This window comes from Microcaecilia unicolor, chromosome 12, assembly GCF_901765095.1.
Source record: "Microcaecilia unicolor chromosome 12, aMicUni1.1, whole genome shotgun sequence".
Taxonomy (NCBI): Eukaryota; Metazoa; Chordata; class Amphibia; order Gymnophiona; family Siphonopidae; genus Microcaecilia; species Microcaecilia unicolor.
Window position 1 is genome coordinate 104,129,581 of NC_044042.1, and position 20,177 is coordinate 104,149,757.

At 44.8% G+C, this 20,177-nt stretch overlaps 1 protein-coding gene across 2 annotated transcripts in view; it reads right to left on the minus strand.

Moving 5' to 3' along the window:
• Positions 1–1,293: 1,293 nt before the first annotated feature.
• Positions 1,294–20,177, minus strand: part of TMEM98 (transmembrane protein 98) — a 101,526-nt gene continuing 82,642 nt past the window's right edge. For both annotated transcript variants that reach the window (XM_030221141.1, XM_030221140.1), the window contains exons 6-7: positions 9,957–10,016; positions 1,294–1,760 (exon numbers count right to left, since the gene is read on the minus strand). In XM_030221141.1, the coding sequence (XP_030077001.1) occupies positions 1,553–1,760; positions 9,957–10,016 (268 nt within the window). In that variant the 3' untranslated portion in view covers positions 1,294–1,552. The remainder of the gene's footprint in view (positions 1,761–9,956; positions 10,017–20,177) is intronic.

Consider the following 20,177-nt stretch of genomic DNA (forward strand, 5'->3'; position numbering starts at 1 on the left):
ACCCACTCTATATAAAGACAAACTGCAAACCTCACAGCACATGCCATGTTGTGATGAAAAGGGAGCTCCAGTTTTCCCCTGATGCAGCAAGCAGAGATTTGCGAAACAGGAAACCCCTTTCGGGATTTCTCGTTATGGAACAGCCTTTTTCTTCAGTGACTTCAGATAAAAGTGATCATGTGTTTTTCATGATCATAAGTATCCTCCTACACCACTTGTGTTGTTCATGGGATTTGTAGTTTGAATGTATTATATGATACTCCTCGGTCTCTAAATTGTGACTGACATCCCTAAAACCCTCATAATACAATAAAAGTTTTATAAGATTTGAAAGATGTGTTTTTTACCACTCTTCCTTGCTATTCCATATGTATGGTGATGACTTTGCATGATTAAGGTGGGGAGGGATAGGGAAGTGTGTTAACTACTATGGAGAAGATTGAAGACATTATCAGCATTGGCAGGGGATTCCCTCCAGAGATCCAGAAGGGAGGGAGGGGAGTGTATACCTCCTGCTCTCAACCACATGTACTTGTTGCCTGCATTGGGCACAGCTGGAAACAGAATACTGGGCTAGATGGACCCTTGTTCTGACCCAGCAGAGTGGCTCATATTTTTATGACCTGCCAACCAGGTATGTCTGGTAGCTCAGTTCACTCCTGTAGTTACCTAATCCTGCTGGGTCAGAAATCGTTTATTAAGTAGGAAGCTTTTATATATAAATATTCTCCTCATATTCCAGGAATGATAAGTAATAAAAGCATGGTGTATACATCTTCCACCTCCATCACTTAATGATGCGAGTCTGGAAGAGATCTCTAATGATGCCCTCCGATGGGCAGTGGCTTACCATGTAACTGGCCTGAACAGCTTAGCGGGACATAGCAGCCAGCTTTATGGGTGTTGATGAGTGCTGAGCACCCCCAATATAAAGACAGTTCTTTCTTTGTGTGCAAGAAGAGGTAATTTGTATTGTGTTTGGCACCTCCAACGATTTTGGCACCTATAATTCCAGCAATGCACTGAGGCAGGTAATTCTAACTACTGGATTTTAAGGCCAGTGCCCTCCTCTCCATCTCATTCCACTTTAAGAACACGACCTTCATGAATAGTCACTTAAATAGCCCAGAACTAGAGAACAGAACCTTTGGTTTTGATAAAATCAAAAATCCAAACCTCCCTCCTGTGGGACTTGCAGGCTACAGAACTTGCTGAAGCATCAGGGGAGGGAGCATAAATCTCACCAAGCTTCACTATGTCAACTAGATCAAAAAGCAAATCTAAGGCAAACTATTGAACAAATAAGAATAGATTTAAATGTGATGCACAGGTCTGTTACTATGGTTTTATATGGACCACATGATTATGGCCTGAAGAAGAATCAGGTATCAGGGCAGCCATCTTACTCCATTCAATATTCAGCTCTTAACAGTGACATCACCACAGCCTGGAGTCTCACAGCCAATCAGGACAACTGTTTTTCCTTGATGGGTGTAACCATGCTGCTTAGCTCATCTGTCTGCATGTCTTGGGGCATGTGGAAGGGCATATCTTAAATTGTGGATTGCTCTTGGAAGAAGCCTTCAGTTGCAAGGAGTGTTCGCTCTGGCTCGGAAGCCATGGCAGCTTCCCTGAGCACGGCCATGTGCTCTTCAGCTGCAGACAGTGATTGATCAATCCAGTCCATGCCGCCTGTCAGGTGGCATGCGTTCCTGGTCACCAGGACAAGATGGCTGACCGAGAGCAGCAAGGCTGTCGTCCTGTAAGAAGAATTGAACACACAGAAACAGAGTCAAAAACTTCTAAACTTTAGCTGAGATAAACATTATCTACCTCTTAACCCTGACGGTGTGCCACTGTGACGACCGCAGTACAGATCCTGCTCTGGCTCTAGCTGACTTTGAACAAGTAGAACAGCCAGCTGGCTCCAGATTCACCTAGGCCTTGAGGAAGGGATTGAAGAGCTTGTTAGTTAGTATGGATGGGCAGATTACATAGGCCGTATGGTCTTTACCTGCTGTCATTTTCTCTATTTCTTTTCGATACAGGGACACAGACCCCTGGATTCTTTACAGGTCGCCCACAGTTAATGAGCTGTCAACAATTATTGTCATTAATTGGGACTAATTTGGATTTGCGCACACCTGCCTGTGTGTGGTTCTGTAACACTGTGTGCCTAAATGGTCTCACATGCAACCCAAAAGGGGGCATGGTTATGGGTAGGGCATGTGTGGGTCAGAGTGTTCCCAAAATTTATATGTAGTGTTATAGAATGCCGGCATTATGCACCTAACACACGCGCCAATATACCAGGTTTCAGTAGGCGTAAATCCTCGCGCCCAAATTTGGACACGGAAATCCACATTAACTGCTGTTCTTTAAAGAGCGCTCAGCCTGGAGCACCCTTTATGGCAGAGGTCTTCAACCCAGTCCTCGGGCCACACCCAGCCACTCAGGGTTTTCAGTATATCCCCATTGAATTCAATGGGTATATCCTGAAAACCCTGACTGGCTGGGTGAGCCCAGAGGACTGGGTTGAAAACCTGTGCTATATGGAATAGCACTTAGTGCGGATTTTTCCCAGCACCTAAATCTGAGCACCATTTACCGACTTTGGGCCATAGTTCGGATGATTTTCCTAGGAAAGTTAGGGCCTACATCTCCAGGTATACGATATGGTAAGGGTTCAGTCCTGGTGCAGGCTGCTGGCAGCCTATGAGCACAGCTGCCCATGTGAAGACTGCAGAGAGGATTTAAGTTGAAGGTGAAAGTGGGAATGGGAGGCTAGATCGGACAGGGGGTGGGTGTGCCACTGATGCACCTACTTTAAATATGTCCTTGCTTGCATGTGATCTGATTATTCCTTTCTCACCCCCATACTGAATGTTGTTTCACAGAATTTTTACCTACAACAAAAAGGTCAGGGGACTGCAGCACAGGTGGACATTTTCATTCTGAAATCTCCACAGGTACTTTTCATCTGTTTTCATACAGATGCAAAGAATGTAGGCCAGGTCCAAAAATCTGCTGTGGCCACATTTTCTAGAGCTAAGTTACCCAGTTCCAGGAATCTGCCTTTTTGGCCAGCCCTGGTTTTGAACTTACATCCCAAAGTAGTGTGGGATTTGTAGACCCTGATTCTACTCACTGAAATCAGAACTACAGGTCCTAAAATGCACCAGGACAGGGTTGTCAAAATACAGGAATGGCCGTTCTGGAACTGGGTAACTTGGGAGCAATGAATTTTGAAAGAGAAACTCTACAAGGATTTTAAGTTTGAAAATGAGCTCAGATGCAAATAATGTCTTTCTGAGAGCAAGTTTCAAAGCTTTTTTTTTTTTTTTTTTGTTACATTTGTACCCCGCACTTTCCCACTCTTGGCAGGTCAATGCGGCTTATATATTGTATACAGGTACTTATTTGTACCGGGGGGCAATGGAGGATTAAGTGACTTGCCCAGAGTCACAGGGAGCTGCCTGTGCCTGAAGTGGGAATCAAACTCAGTTCCTCAATTCCCCAGGACCAAAGTCCACCACCCTAACCACTAGGCCACTCCTCCACTGTTGCTACTATTTGAGATTCTACATGGAATGTTGCTATTCCACTAGCAACATTCCATGTAGAAGTCGGCCCTTGCAGATCACCAATGTGGCCGCGCAGGCTTCTACATGTGGAATAGCAACATTCCATGTTGAATCTCCAATAGTAGCAACATTCCATGTAGAATCTCCAATAGTATCTATTTTATTTTTGTTACATTTGTACCCTGCGCTTTCCCACTCGTGGCAGGCTGAATGCGGCTTACATGGGGCAATGGAGGGTTAAGTGACTTGCCCAGAGTCACAAGGAGCTGCCTGTGCCTGAAGTGGGAATTGAACTCAGTTCCTCAGTTCCCCAGGACCAAAGTCCACCACCCTAACCACTAGGCCACTCCTGTTGCATTTGTAGCCCACATTTTCCCACCTATATGCAGGCTCAATGTGGCTTACATAGTACCGTAGAGGCATTCCCAGAAACGCCATAAGATCATCCCGCAAATTTCTTAATCTGCACTTCCCCAGCTGCAAAGGACTAAAATACAAGCTAATACACGCCACCACCTTCTCTTACATGAGCATTACCTACAGCCCTGAAAGCTATTGATGAAATAACTAACTTCCGCAAATCTCTGAAGACACATCTCTTCAACAAGGCCTACAAAGATAACCCATAGCCTTACAAAATTACCTCGCCAACCCAGCCAGTATTACAGTTCACCTTCTATCCTATCCTGCATAACATCCTCCTTCTTTCTGCCCTTACTTAAACTTTGTACAGTACCAATTGTTTCTGATAAAATTGTATCTGATATCCTGGAATGACAATATCATTACTAAACTCTGTAAGCCACATTGAGCCTGCAAATAGGTGGGAAAATGTGGGATACAAATGCATTAAAATAAATAAATAAATAAATAAATAAATAAAATTTGCCAGTTCGGTAAAGAAACAAATACAGGTGATAATATGGTTGAGTAAGGAACATATGTTTCAGTTACCATCAGAATCAAGGAGAGGAGAGATTATTTAATGTTCGATACAAGCTTTGGTTGTGATGTGTTGCAGGGTTCAGGCATTTATGTTGGGTCGGTGGGGTATGCCTTTTTGAACAGGTAGGTCTTTAATGATTTCCTGAAGTTTAGGTGGTTGTAGGTTGTCTTCAAAACTTTTGGCTGTGTGTTCCATAATTGTGTGCTTGTATAGGAGAAGCTGGACGCATAGGTTGTTTTGTATTTAATTTTTTTGCAGTTCAGATAATGGAGGTTTAGGTATGTTCGAGATGATCTGGCTAAATTTCTGAGTGGTAAATACCAATTTAACTGGGTAACATTTTAAAATTGCCCTTCTCAGCCAAGGTAAAAGCATGCAGTACTCTCACAACACATGCACTTTTGGCAGGATTCAGAGGTGGCACACACATGGATGTGTTTAGGTCTCAGCCTCGGAAAGGGTTGGGCCACCCAAGCCTTGTCCCAAACAACCTATCTGCCAGCTCATGTATTGCTTCCTCTATCTATCTATCTATCTATCTATCTATCTATCTATCCATCCATCCATCCATCCATCCTTCTATCTCTATGATGCTGTCACTGGAGGGAATGAGCTAGGAGAGCTGTTTTGAGTGTTCCATTTTGAATTTTATTTGCTTTTGCTGAAGCATGTACCTGATCCATGAGGCAGGCGCAGTTTGCACCGAAACACAGCCCGTGTCGGGCCTTTTGAAATAAAAGATTTTATATTGTTCCACTCTCGAAGGCCCATTTGTTCTATGTCTAAATATGATTCAATAACTCCCCTATTGATAAGATTACATTATATTTTAAAGTTTGAGTTTATAAGTTTCTTATATGGAAAGTTACCTACATAAATAGCGGATGATTTCCAACTGTTGTCAGGTTTATCCTGAAGGAATATGAGAGAGAAACCTATTGGGATTTCTATCGCCGAAATCTGTAAAATCTCATAAGTTATTAGGCAATTTATTACCCTACCAATCAGTACTAATCTGAAACACTCTTCCTTTAACTATTAGGGGAACACATGGACAAATCCAGATCAGGGGTACATATGAAATATCACATCATACCACATGTAATCAGTTTATTTTGTTGGGCAGACTGAATGGACCGTAAGGTCTTTATCTGCCATCATCTACTATGTTACTTTCATTGGTAGGTTTAATTCGGCTCTCAATTTGCAACTCCCCATAGGCCTGGATCCTTTCCTTGCTCTGCTCTCCCTGACTGCAGGCACATCCCTGTTTTCTAGAACCTATTCTCCTTCCCCACCCCCTGCAATACACTCACAGGTTCCAGGCCAGTGTCAACCCAGTACCTGCAGAGTCTGCGTGAGACTCTCTGTACTAGTTGATTTTCTGATTATTTCCATCCTCCTATTTTCCATTCATATTATCCTGTCATTTATTATTATTATTTTTTTTTGTGCTATGCCTTCCCTCCTTTTCACCCACTCAGCCCTGGTTGCCAAACTGTGCCTTGATGTTATATTATCTGTGCATGTTAAAACAGTATTACCCTTTTTAATTGTACAGTTGCTCAAATAAATACATAAATAAATATGCCATTCCTGAGCCCTGGAAGGTCACAGCTTCAAAGCAGAGATATTTCACGCTGCGTGGGAAAGTAGATTCGGCATGCATCCATACTAAGGCTCTGGGTTCCTGCCTGCCTATCTCATACTGCTCTAGTGGCCGAGGAATAAGCAACCAGTTCAGGGAGCAGAGACCAGGGCTGGGAGGTGGTTGCAGAGTTTTAGCAAGAGCAAAGAGGGAAGAAAGAAGCCAGGGAACCAAATCAGGAAATGCACAGTTTGCGAAACAATAGGTCCCTTGTACCCTTCTCCAAACTTCACCCATGGTCTCCTGTTATCTCTTCCTATTGCTGCTGCTTTAGGCTTACGTAGTCCAGTGCCGCCACCAGGCTTACCATTAAAGGCCTTTAATGGAAGAAGTAACTAACTTGTTAGTCTCACACACACACACAAGAAGTGACACAGGCTGCATGTACTGCAGCAGGACATGTTTATCCACTCCTACCCTAGCTGAGATAATATTTAACCATCTCTCAGTGCAACTTTCTTTAAATTAGTCACCTTATTTTCTAACTCCTCTCTAACTCTCTTACCTATCTATATGTTCCATCTTTGCTTATACCCTGTGCTGTCTGTTAAAATGTTCTATTACGTACTGTGTTGACATTGTAAGTAATATACTATGCCATACTTTTTATTGTTATTTGAACATTTTTACTGCTGTAATTGTCTATTGCTTATGCTTGATTTATTCTTACTGTACGCCACCTTGAGTGAATTCCTTCATAAAGGTATATGTCCTGTGGGGGGATGATATTTTAATTTTAGTGATATCAGACCTGCCAAGGGTAAAGAGTTTATTTTAAATTTCACATTTCTTTATCATTAAATTTTAACCATTGCAGCCTGCTCCCCCACACTTGCCAAGTCTCCCGCATTCAGTGGGAGGCTCCCGCTTTCATGGGTCATCTCCTGTCCTCCATTTGGGAGCAAAGACCTCCCACTCAGCAGCCTCCCCTTCCATCGGCAGCAGGAGATTCATTGACAAGGCAGTCTCGTGATAAGAGCTGCAAAATCTCACAGCTCATACTGTGAGACCTGTCCCATGGTATCAGGAGATGATGTTTTATTAAGGCATTTATTGTTCCTGGAGGGGAATGTGGCTTATTGGCACAGCAGCCGCAAATTTTGGTGAGCCAGGGGGCGGAACGGGTGAAACTGGATGGAGTGGGATGGGGCTGTGGACGTGCCTTAAAATCTCCTTCATGAAGATCGGGCCCCCTCAGCAGTTTTGCGCCCCTTTCCCATCCTTCCAGTAAAATACCCCAGTGACTGCAAGGCTGCAAGAAAAAAGCAGATATGAGCTGCCCTACAACTGTCCAAGCCCAATAATAATAATAATATATCTTCCAGTCAGTGCTAATTGGGCTCGGTCTACTTTAGGTGGACTAAGGAGGGAGCAACTTATAAACATTATTATTTCTCTCTGGCTCCTCATTTCTTCTCTAATGTGTTTTATCTTCTTTTCATTTCTTTAACTTTTCATGTTTGCCTCCATGTGTATTTCATACACAGGTTATCTCTCTACAGCTTGTTGTCTTGTCTTCTCTAACCTCCTCTTTGAGACTCACCCCTCCTTCCACTTCCCTCCCTTTTTCACCTCTTAAGACTTCTTCCTACTACTACTACTATTTAGCATTTCTATAGCGCTACAAGGCATACGCAGCGCTGCACAAACATAGAAGAAAGACAGTCCCTGCTCAAAGAGCTTACAATCTAATAGGCAAAAAATAAATAAAGTAAGCAAATCAAATCAATTAATGTGAACGGGAAGGAAGAGAGGAGGATAGGTGGAGGCGAGTGGTTACAAGTGGTTACGAGTCAAAAGCAATGTTAAAGAGGTGGGCTTTCAGTCTAGATTTAAAGGTGGCCAAGGATAGGGCAAGACGTAGGGGCTCAGGAAGTTTATTCCAGGCGTAGGGTGCAGCGAGACAGAAGGCGCGAAGTCTGGAGTTGGCAGTAGTGGAGAAGGGAACAGATAAGAAGGATTTATCCATGGAGCGGAGTGCACGGGAAGGGGTGTAGGGAAGGACGAGTGTGGAGAGATACTGGGGAGCAGCAGAGTGAGTACATTTATAGGTTAGTAGAAGAAGTTTGAACAGGATGCGAAAACGGATAGGGAGCCAGTGAAGGGTCTTGAGGAGAGGGGTAGTATGAGTAAAGCGACCCTGGCGGAAGATGAGACGGGCAGCAGAGTTTTGAACCGACTGGAGAGGGGAGAGGTGACTAAGTGGGAGGCCAGCAAGAAGCAGATTGCAGTAGTCTAAACGAGAGGTGACAAGGGTGTGGACGAGAGTTTTGGTAGAGTGCTCGGAAAGAAAGGGGCGGATTTTACGGATGCTGTTCTCTCCGTCCCCTGTAAGTTCATTGGTCAGACGTTTCTTAACCAGCCAATAGGCTACAGGGGGAGGCGGGAACATTAGTCTAGGAGACACCGGCCTTCCTTCGGCTTTCTCCTGTAGTTGTGCATCCTGGAGCTATCAGCTCCTGAGCCAGGGGGAGCACAGGAGAGAATACTGGGGGATGTCACTTATGATGTCAACCATAGTCCTTATACCCAATCACATCAACTAGTGATGTTGGGCTGTCCTTGCAAGGACGTCCTACCTTAGCCCCCTACTTCTTTCTTTTCTTCTTTCTTTCTTTCACGGAGAGAGTGGTGGATACTTGGAATCAGTGGTGTTCCTAGGGGGGCTGACACTCGGGGCGGATCACCAATGCGCCCCGCCCCCCGGGTGCAGCGCGACCCCACCCCCGGTGAAAGGACACCCCCCCCCCCCCCGTGAAAGAACCTGCCCGGGTGCACGCCGCTGGGGGGGTGCCGTGCGCGCCTGTCCTTCGTTCGTTCCATGCTCCCTCTGCCCCGGAACAGGAAGTAATCTGTTCCAGGGCAGAGGGAGCATGGAACGAATGAAGGACAGGCACGCGCGGCGTGGACTGCCCCCACCTTGGTACATCAATGCTTGGAATGCCCTCCCGCAGGAGGTGGTGGAGATGAAAACGGTAACGGAATTCAAAAATGCATGGGATAAACATAAAGGAATCCTGTTCAGAAGGAATGGATCCTCAGAAACTTAGCGGAGATTGGGTGGCAGAGCCGGTGGTGGGAGGCGGGGCTAGTGCTGGGCAGACTTCTACGGTCTGTGCCCTGAAAATGGCAGATACAAATCAAGGTCAGGGATACACAAAAAGTAGCACATATGAGTTTATCTTGTTGGGCAGACAAGGTCTTTTTCTGCCGTCATCTACTATGTGCAGGGATGATGTTTGTTCATTCATGTAACCTCCCCTTTTCACCTCTAGTACTTCTCTTGTCTAATTCCAAGGCCATCCATTTTCTTTTCCCTCCCTCCCATCTCCCTTCCTTCCTCCCATTCCTTATCTCTGAGCGGTCTCCCTCACAACAAGAACATCCACACATTCCTCACATCTATTCATGCTTCCAGTCATTCCTGTTTGTTCATCCATTCCTTCTCTGCACACACTGACCCTTTCCCTCCCGTCCTCTGTTCTTTCTCTCTTTCTCTACTTCTTCACATTTCTCAGCATCTTTACCTTCATACTGATTCCAGGCTTCTTCGGGCCTTGAGCTCTTGCCCGTTCTCAGCTATGATACATAGTTATTTAGTTCCAACCTCTAAAGAGAACCCTTAATGAAATAATACTGACCATGCTCATATTAATATTCACCTCCATTGAACTTCTTTCACCGATAGCACCATTTATAAAGAAAATATGATTAGACGTAGTAATGTAAAACAACATTATTATTTTTCCAGCCCTGTGTTCTAGGGCGGGGAACACACCTGGCATCCAGAAGCTTGGGATCCAGGGGAGGGTACATCGATCTCACAACATCATCCACTCTGCAGGTGAAATATACAGAAAAAAAAAATCTGTATTTTATAATCAGGTTATAGGTGAGGATGTCTAAATAATATTGCTTTATATTGAAGAGTAAAATTATGGGGTAAATATTCAGCCAACTGCGGTCAGAAATTTTTTTTTCATCGCCACTACAGCCTTAACCGATTAAATTAAACAAAAAAAAATCAATGCCGAAAAAAGCGCTATTCAATAAAACGCACTTAAAGTTAGGCATGGTTAATAGAATAGTGGTTGCGCCCTGGAATTGCACCTAACTTTAGGCAAGGCCATTTGTACCAACTAAAATGTGGAGCGTATGCCTGTGTGTAAATTTAGGCACAGATTCACTTATTCTATAACTATGCGTGTAACTTAAATGACCCCCCCCCCCCCGATACGCCCATGACCCTCCCACTTCTAAGCCTCCTTTTTTGACTCGTGCCAAACTTTTACTCGAGTCAAAAAAGGGGGAGTGCAAATGGGAGGGTCATGGGCAGAGCGGGGGGGGGGGGTCCTTTAAGTTACGCACATAGTGCGTTCATTTTAATTAATTCTAATTAGTGGCAATAATTTCTTGTTAAAAAGCCCATTGTTGGTGCTAATTAGCTCATTATTCAATTATTTATTTCAAAATCTGTTTTTATTCCATAATAAGAATTTTGAACTAAACAGTAGCAAATGCACTCAAATTGAACTGAATGAAGAACAATAGGGCAACAGCAACAATGCAAAGATGATGAACAAACACAACCCTGCCCCCCCACCTCATCCACCAAACCCAGTACTGAAACCCAAAAGACTCTTATAGTCCCCAAGCTAACAAACAATACTTAAAATAAAAAGGTTTAAACGCTGGGCGGCCACAGCAGGAACGGAGAGGAGGGCTGGCGGGGAGGTGGGGCTGGGTAGCACCTCAAACTCGGGGGCTGGAGCAAGTCACATAAGTACATAAGTAATGCCATACTGGGAAAAGACCAAAGGCCCATCAAGCCCAGCATCCTGTCCCTGACAGCGGCCAATCCAGGTCAAGGGCACCTGGCAGCTTCCCAAACGTACAAACATTCTATACATGTTATTCCCGAAATTGTGGATTTTTCCCAAGTCCATTTAGTAGCGATTTATGGACTTGTCCTTTAGGAAACCGTCCAAACCCTTTTTAAACTCTGCCAAGCTAACCGCCTTCACCACGTTCTCTGGCAACGAATTCCAGAGTTTAATTACGCGTTGGGTGAAGAAATATTTTCTCTGATTTAAATTTACTACACTGTAGTTTCATCGCATGCCCCCTAGTCCTAGTATTTTTGGAAAGCGTGAACAGACGCTTCATATCCATCTGTTCCACTCCACTCATTATTTTATATACCTCTATCATGTCTCCCCTCAGCCGTCTCTTCTCCAAGCTGAAAAGCCCTAGCCTCCTTAATCTTTCTTCATAGGGAAGTCGTCCCATCCCCACTATCATTTTCGTCGCCTTTTGCTACACCTTTTCCAGTTCTACTATATCTCTCTTGAGATGCGACGACCAGAATTGAACACAATACTCAAGGTGCGGTCACACCATGGAGCGATACAATGGCATTATAACATCCTCACACCTGTTCTCCATACCTTTCCTAATAATACCCCACATTCTATTCGCTTTCCTAGCCACAGTAGCACACTGAGCAGAAGGTTTCAGTGTATTATCAACGACGACACCCAGATCCCTTTCTTGGTCCGTAACTCCTAAAGTGGAACCTTGCATGACGTAGCTATAATTCGGGTTCTTTTTTCCCACATGCATCACCTTGCACTTGCTCACATTAAACGTCATCTGCCATTTAGCCACCCAGTCTCGTAAGGTCCTTCTGTAATTTTTCACAATCCTCTCACTAATTAACGACTTTGAATAACTTTGTGTCATCAGCAAATTTAATTACCTCGCTAGTTACTCCCATCTCTAAATCATTTATAAATATATTAAAGAGCAGCAGTCCTAGCACTGACCCCTGAGGAACCCCACTACCCTTCTCCATTGTGAATACTGCCCATTTAACCCCACTCTCTGTTTCCTATCCTTCAACCAGTTTTTAATCCACAGTAGGACATTACCTCCTATCCCATGACCCTCCAATTTCCTCTGTAGCCTGAACATAGAGAGGAGGGCAGGGGAGAGGAGAATTGCTGGGTATAGATGGCTGGAGGGGGCAGGGGAGAGAGGAGATTTGCTAGATATGGATGGAGGAGAGGGAGGGTGAGAGAAGAGAGTTGCTGGACATGGATAGATGGAGAGGAGGGCAGGGGAGAGAGGAGAGTTGCTGGACATGGATGGATGGAGGGAAGGGAAGACTGGAAGGAGATGCACATGAATGGAGGGGAGGGAAGAGAGGATAAGTCTGGACATAGATGGCGTGGAGGGCAGGGAAGAGAGCAGAAATGTTGGACAGGGATGGAGGGAAGGAAAGACAAAGGAAGGAGATGCACACGGATGGAGGGGAAGGGAGAGAGGAGAAATGCTGGACATGGATGGAGGGAAGGGAAGTAGATGCACATGGATGGAGGGGAGTGAGGAGAAATGCTGGATATGGACGGAAGGAAAACTGCTGAATTTAAGAGCTGGATCAGAACACTGAAGGATAGGGACAGGGCTACAGATGGACGCAAAAGGAAAAAGGAGATGGACATGGTGAGAGAAAATATATCAAATACATAAAACAGAAGACACTGGGACCAAAGCGAATAGAAAAACTAAATGCTCAGACAACAAAGGTAGAAAAAAGTATTTTATTCAGAATATGTCACCTTTGCAAATATGCATCTGTGATATTTTGCATTTAAGTTTTAATTTCTCTAGTATTGTTGAATGCTGAGTCTGACTTCTTGAGGTATCTTTTCAGTTCAGTATTTTGCCTTCATATGAGATGTGTATGGCTGAGATCCACAATGGATCAGGAAAGACTGACAGCTTTATGTTTACTGAACATTGAAAGTGATCCTGTTGGAAATATTAACTCTGAGCAGATCATTTACACCTATGATGCGAAATCTAGTCACCGGATATTACTTCACTAATGTGACCATAGTAACATAGTAAATGATGGCAGATAAAGACATGTACGGTCTATCCAGTCTGTCCAACAAGATAAACTCATTTTACATGGTATGCAGGGGCGTATCTGCGTGGGGCCACAGGGGCCTGGGCCCCCACAGATTTCGCCCTGGACCCCCCTACTACAGACCCTCTCCACCTCCCCCTCCCTCCCGCCCGCCACCAACCCGTCGCCGATCTTTGCTGGCAGGGGACCCCAAGCCCCTGCCAGCCGAAGTCCTCTCTTCCGTGCAGGATGCAAGTTGCAACGCTTCCTGTTCTTCTGAGTCTGACGTCCTGCACGTACAACGTGCAGAACGTCAGACTCAGAATTTGGAATTCAGTCTGACGTCCTGCGCGTTGTACGTGCAGGACGTCAGACTCAGAAGAACAGGAAGCATTGCAACTTGCAGCGGCGCAGCCTGCATGGAAGAGAGGACCTCGGCTGGCGGGGGGTTGGGGTCCCCCGCCAGCAAAGGTAAGTGACAGCAGCGGGGGAGTGTTGGCGGCGGCGGGAGGGGGTGGAGAGTGTCATTGGTGGCGAGGGGGGGTCTAGCAGTGGCGGGGGGGTCCGGAAATGGCGGGGGGGGGGGATCGGTGGCGCCGAGGGGGGGGGGGGGCTAAAATGTGCCCCCTCCCTCTGGCTTTGGCCCCCCCTACCGCCAGAGTCCAGATACGCCCCTGATGGTATGTGATACTTTAAATGTATACCCGAGTTTGATTTGTCCCTGCCATTCTCAGGGCGTAGATCGTAGAAGTCTGCCCAGCTCTCATTTTGTTTCCCAATTACCGGTGTCGCCACCCAATCTCCGCTAAGATTCCATGGAACCATTCCTTCTAAACAGGATTCCTTTGTGTTTATCCCACACATGTTTGAATTCCATTACCGTTTTCATCTCCACCAACTCCCACGGGAGGGCATTCCACATATCCACCATCCTCTCTGTGAAAAAATACTTCCTGACATTAGTCCTGAGTCTGCCCCCCTTCAACCTCAGTTCATATCCTACCGCTTTCCTATCTCCTGAAAAGGTTTATTTGCGGATTAATACCTTTCAAATATTTGAACATCTGTATCATGCCACCCCCGTTTCTCCTTTCCTCCAAGGTATACATGTTCAGGTCAGCAAGTCTCTCGTATGGTTTGCAACGCAAATCCCATACCATTTGTGTAGCTTTTCTTTGCACTGCTTCCAGTCTTTTTACATCTTTAGCAAGATACAGCCTCCAAAACTGAACACAATACTCCAAGTGGGGCCTCACCAACGACTTGTAGAGGGGCATCAACACCTTCTTTCTTCTGCTGGTTATGCCCCTCTCTACACAGCCTAGCATCCTTCTGGCCACGGCCGTCGCCTTGTCACATTGTTTCTTCACCTTCAGTTCCTCCAACACCAACACCCCAAGGTCTCTCTCCTGAGTCGAGCTTACTAATCTCTCCCCTCCTATCCAGTATCTCTCTTTTGGGTTTCTGCACCCCAATGCATCACTCTACACTTCTTGCCATTAAAATTTAACTGCCAGACCCTCAACCATTCTTCTAACGTTTGGAGATCCCTTCTCATCGTTTCTACTCCCTCCAGGGTATCCACTGTATTGGCTATTTTCTTGTCATCTGCAAAAAGGCACACCTTTCGTTCCAACCCTTCAGCAATATCTCCCACAAATTTATTAAACAGAATAGGCCCCAGCACTGACCCTTGAGGAACTCCACTGCTCACCTTCCTTTCCTCCGAGTGGATTTCATTTACCACCACCCTCTGCCACCTGTTGGTCAACCAGTTTCTTATCCAGTTCACCACTTTCGGTCCTAAGTTCAACCCTTTCAGCTTATTCATAAGTATTCACAAGGAGTGGAGGTGTAGCCTAGTGGTTAGTGCAGTGGACTTTGATCCTGTGGAACTGAGTTCGATTTCCACTGCAGCTCCTTGTGACTCTGGGCAAGTCACTTAACCCTCCATTGCCCCTGGTACAAAATAAGTACCTGTATATATGTAAGCCGCTTTGAATGTAGTTGCAAAAACCTCAGAAAGGCGGTATATCAAGTCCCATTTCCCTTTCCCCCTTCTGTGGGGGACTGTATCAAAGGCTTTGCTGAAGTCCAAGTAGATTACATCTAGCGCCCATCCCTCATCCAGTTTTTTGGTCACCCAGTCAAAAAAGTCAACAAGATTCGTTTGGCAGGATTTTCCTTTGGTAAAGCCATGTGGCCTCGGGTCCTGTAACCCGTTGGCTTCTAGAAAGTTAACTATCCTTTCTTTCAGCAGCGACTCCATTATTTTTCCTACCACCGACGTGAGACTTACCGGTCTTGAGTTTCCCACTTCTTCCCTGTCTCCACTTTTGTGAAGAGGGACCACATCCACTCATCTCCAATTTCGTAGAACCTCTCCCATCTCTAAAGATCTATTAAATAAATCTTTAAGAGGTCCCGCCAGGCCCTCTCTGAGCTCCTTCAGTATCCTGGGATGTATCCCATCTGGCCCCATAGCTTTGTCCACCTTCAGATTCTCCAACTGTTTATAAACTCTTTCTTCCATAAACGACGCAGTATCCACTCCATTCCCAGACGTTCCCTCGGCAGCCAACCGCGGTCCTTCTCCAGGATTTTTCCTCCGTGAACACCGAAGAGAAATAACTGTTTAGCACGTTCGCTTTATCTTCATCACTCTCTACATAGCCATTCTCATTATCTTTCAGTCTCGCAATTCCATTCTTATCTCTTCTATTTTATTTAGGGATTTTCCATGGATGGAAATAGCAGTGTTTAATAATGGATAACAGTTTTGAATAGTATGGTTAATATATGCATTGAGCAACCACTTTTTTTCTTTGACATATGATAATCTAATATCTAAATTTAATAAAAGGTATTAATTGTGACTATTTTACTTTTTTTTCTGTGTGTTGTCAGACAATTATGGATGTAAGCCCCACCCCTAACCCTACCCCCTTTAGCCTCCCCAAACAGGCCACCAACCACCTATGCCCCCCACCATCTACCTGTAGGTGACCTGTGCCAACCCTATTTCTTCACTGGTGGGGACGTGGCAGAGGAAACCTGCAAGATTGGTCAGGTTGCTTACAGAAATCTCTGCCAGCTATAGCTTGGAGGTAGACTAGGGAGGATGGGGTTTGAGAGAGAGACAGGAAGATTCTGGGCATGTGGGAGGGGGAAGAGAGGAGCAGATGCCGGGTGGGGGGGATGAGAATAGTAGATGTCGGGCGAAGGAGGAGATAGATGACGATAGCAGGGGTGGAGAGAAAGGTTTTTAAAAAACTGTTTGTACAGGGGGTGGGGGTGGGAAGGGCCCTCCCAGATTAACTCAGGGCCCACCTGAAATGACAGGTCTAGCTATACTTCTGCCTCAAACTACCCTCCTCCCTTTCTGGTTATGTCGAAATCAAGCCCTCCCCTCTGCATCTTGAAAACTGTGAGCTTTTTGGGAAATCTACTACTACTACTATTTAGCATTTATATAGCGCTACAAAGCGTACGCAGCGCTGCACAAACATGGAAGAAAGACAGTCCCTGCCCAAAGACCTTACAATTTAATAGACAAAAAATAAAGCAAGTTTCCAAGATGGCGCTGTGAATAGACGCACCTGTGTTTGCTCCTGGAGGCTGCTGTGTTTGTGAGTTTCTTTCGGTGCCTCTGTAGCCTCGTTAACCATGGGGAAGCGGAGGGGGAAGGTAAAGGAATTTCCCTCGGTTCCTGTGACCTCCTCGACGATGAAACAAACAACCCTGCAATTTCCCAGGCAGCAACTGGGTCCTCAGGGAACTTCGACCCCCACTGCAGCTCTCGGCCCTTCGGAGTCGATTGAGAGTGGAAACGGGACTTCCTTGAGCCCTGTGGAGCGAACTGCACCTCCCCAGCCTGGAAGAGAGTTGCTGGCTGTTCAACAGAGACAGACGCCGAAGTGGCTCAGCTGGTCCTGTCTGAGGGTGTGACTGCAGCAACGGAGATAGATTCTCAACTTCGGGAAACATTACTACAACAGGCTTCAAAGGTATTGCCTCAAGCTATTGTTTCCAAGTTAGCTCGGGCTGATAGTCTACCTCAATCTCCTCCTGTGGCTAGTGGAGTGATTAGACCAGCAATTGTGACGCTGGAGTCACTATGGGATATGGTTTACAATATCCAAACCTCTATGCAAACTACTTTAAAGCAGAATTCTTCTGATATTGAAGTTCTTTCTGAGGCTGCCCTGCTTCAAGCACAAGTGACTGCACAGCAAACCCAGAAATTGGAACGTGTGGATATCAAAATTCAAGAAATGGGATCTATAGAAACAGCTTTGGTTAAAGACAATAATTTCCTACATAAACGACTTGAATACCTTGAAAATCAGACTAAAAGGCTTAACCTTAGGTTTCTTAATTTTCCCAAATCGCTGGTAATTTCTCCTTTGGAGATGGTTAAAAAATATTTGGTGGACATCCTGGGAATGGACAAGGACTCACTCCCTCCCATTACACGGGCTTATTACATCGGGAGTACTGGAGTGGTGGTGGGAAACCCCCCCCCCCCGTAATAGGGGAGGGAATGAATCTTACCTCATTCCTAGAAAGCTCATTAGAAATAGTTACTCAGAGGTTAACTCTGCTTGCCACTTTCACGTTGGAGCCTGATAAGAATGCCGTACTACGGCTTTCGTTGAGACACTTAGAAAATCTGTTTTTGGGCTCAAAAGTCCGTATCTTTCCAGATCTCTCACAGCCTACACAGATGAGACGAAGGGCCTTTTTGGAACTTCGCCCCAGGGTGGTGGCATTGGGAGCAAATTTTGTTTTGCGATTTCCTTGTTTTTGTAATGTGATGCTTGAGGGTAAACATTTTCAGTTTGTAGATCCAAAACAGTTGAAAGAGTTTATTGATGCGAGAGTTGATGTGAATATAGTAAACCTTCCCTAATTTAGCAGGCTGGGGTCTGAACCAGAGGAAGCATCTATTGATTATTAATTTTTGTATTTTTTTTCTTTTTTAATTTCCTTAATCTTGGAATCAAATTTCTTTAACTTGTGGACAAATGGGCTGTAAAGATATATACTTATCATTTTTGTTTCCTAATGTTAAATAATGCCGATTGCATATTCACTTTATGTGGTGATATATTGGAAAATTTAAATAAATAAAAAATAAATAAATAAAAACAAAGCAAGCAAATCAATTAATGTGTAGAGGAAGAGGAGAGGAGGGTAGGTAGAAGCGAGAAGTTACAAGTTGTTACAAGTCAAAAGCAATGTTAAAGAGGTGGGCTTTCAATCTAGATTTAAAGATGGTCAAGGATGGGGCAAGACGTAGGGGCTCAGGAAGTCTATTCCAGGCATAGGGTGCAGCAAGACAGAAGGAGCAAAGTCTGGAGTTGGCAGTAGCGGAGAAGGGAACAGATAAGAAGGATTTATCCATGGAGCGGAGTGCACGGGAAGGGGTGTAGGGAAGGACGAGTGTGGAGAGATACTGGGGAGCAGCAGAGTAAGTACATTTATAGGTTAGTAGAAGAAGTTTGAACAGTATGCAAAAACGGATAGGGAGCCAGTGAAGCGACTTGAGGAGAGGGGTAGTATGAGTAAAGCGACCCTGGAGTTCAAGTAAGGCTCCCAAATTAACAGAAATAGTTTTTGCCTTTCAAGATTCGGTATTCAATTAAATCGCGCATGTGTCCAAATTTGCACATGCAATTTTTAGCACTTTATAGAATTTGGGGGTTTGTGCTGACATTCAGCGACAGTATCTGGTCAAGTGTCATTAAATATCGACGGATAACCCCAGACAGGCGATTTAACGGGGTAGAAGCCTTTCCTGCCCAACTATTTTCTTTTGATTATCGACCCCTTTGTAAAATTGTTTGTGTTTTATTTCATTTTGATGGCTATAAGGAAAATCCATTGTTTTATATTGTCTATCAAGAATTATTTACGTTTTTATAGAAACTGCTAAGAATGTTATGATTAGCAGTATGTATAAATAAATAAAATTTACACATGGAAAATGCTTGTTCGTAAATCGTTCTTAAGTTGCGCGGCAGTGCATTCCAAAGCTGCGTGCTCACGTGAGAAAAGGTTGACGCGTGTAGCGTCTTGTATTTCACGCCCTTGCAATTAGGGAAGTGGAGGTTGAGGTATGTTCGGGATGATCTTTTAGCATTTCTGGGTGGTAGGTCTATCAACTCGAACATGTAGGCTGGGGCTTCGCCATGAATGATCTTGTGGACTAATGTGCATACTTTAAAAGTGACGTGTTCCTTAAGTGGAAGCCAGTGTAGTTTCTCTCGTAGTGGTGTTGCCCTTTCATATTTTGGTTTTCCGAAGATGAGTCTGGCTGCTGTGTTCTGGGCTGTTTGAAGTTTCCTCAGTATTTGCTCTTTGCAGCCTGCGTATAGTGAGTTGCAGTAATCCAGATGGCTGAGGACGAGGGATTGCACTAGGTTGCGAAAGACGAATCTTGGGAAGAATGGTCTTATCCTCTTCAATTTTCACATGCAGTAGAACATCTTCTTAGTTGTGTTGTTTGCGTGGGTTTCGAGTGTTAGGTGGCGGTCGATAGTGACTCCAAGGATTTTTAGCGTTTCTGAGATTGGAAGGTTTAGGCTTGGTGTGTTTATCGCGTTGAATTCATTTGTGTTGTATTGGGAGGTGAGTATCAGGCATTGAGTTTTTTCTGCATTTAATTTCAGACGAAATGCATCTGCCCATGTGTTCATGATGTATAGACTTTGATTGATTTCGTTGGAGATTTCTTGATGTCTTGTTTGAAAGGGATGTATATTGTCACATCATCGTCGTATATATATGGGTTGAGGTTATGGTTTGATAGGAGTTTTGCTAAAGGGATCATCATTAGGTTGAAAATAGTTGGTGAGAGGTGATCCTTGTGGAACTCCACATTCAGGTGTCCATGCCTTGGACGTGGTTGAATTTGATGTGACTTGATACGAACGCAGGGTTAGGAATCCCTTGAACCAGTTCAGGACGTTTCCTCCAATGCCAAAGCATTCAAGTATGTGTAGTAGGATTCCGTGGTCGACCATGTCGAAGGCGCTTGACATGTCAAATTGTAGGAGGAGTATATTGATCTGCTGGCTTCTT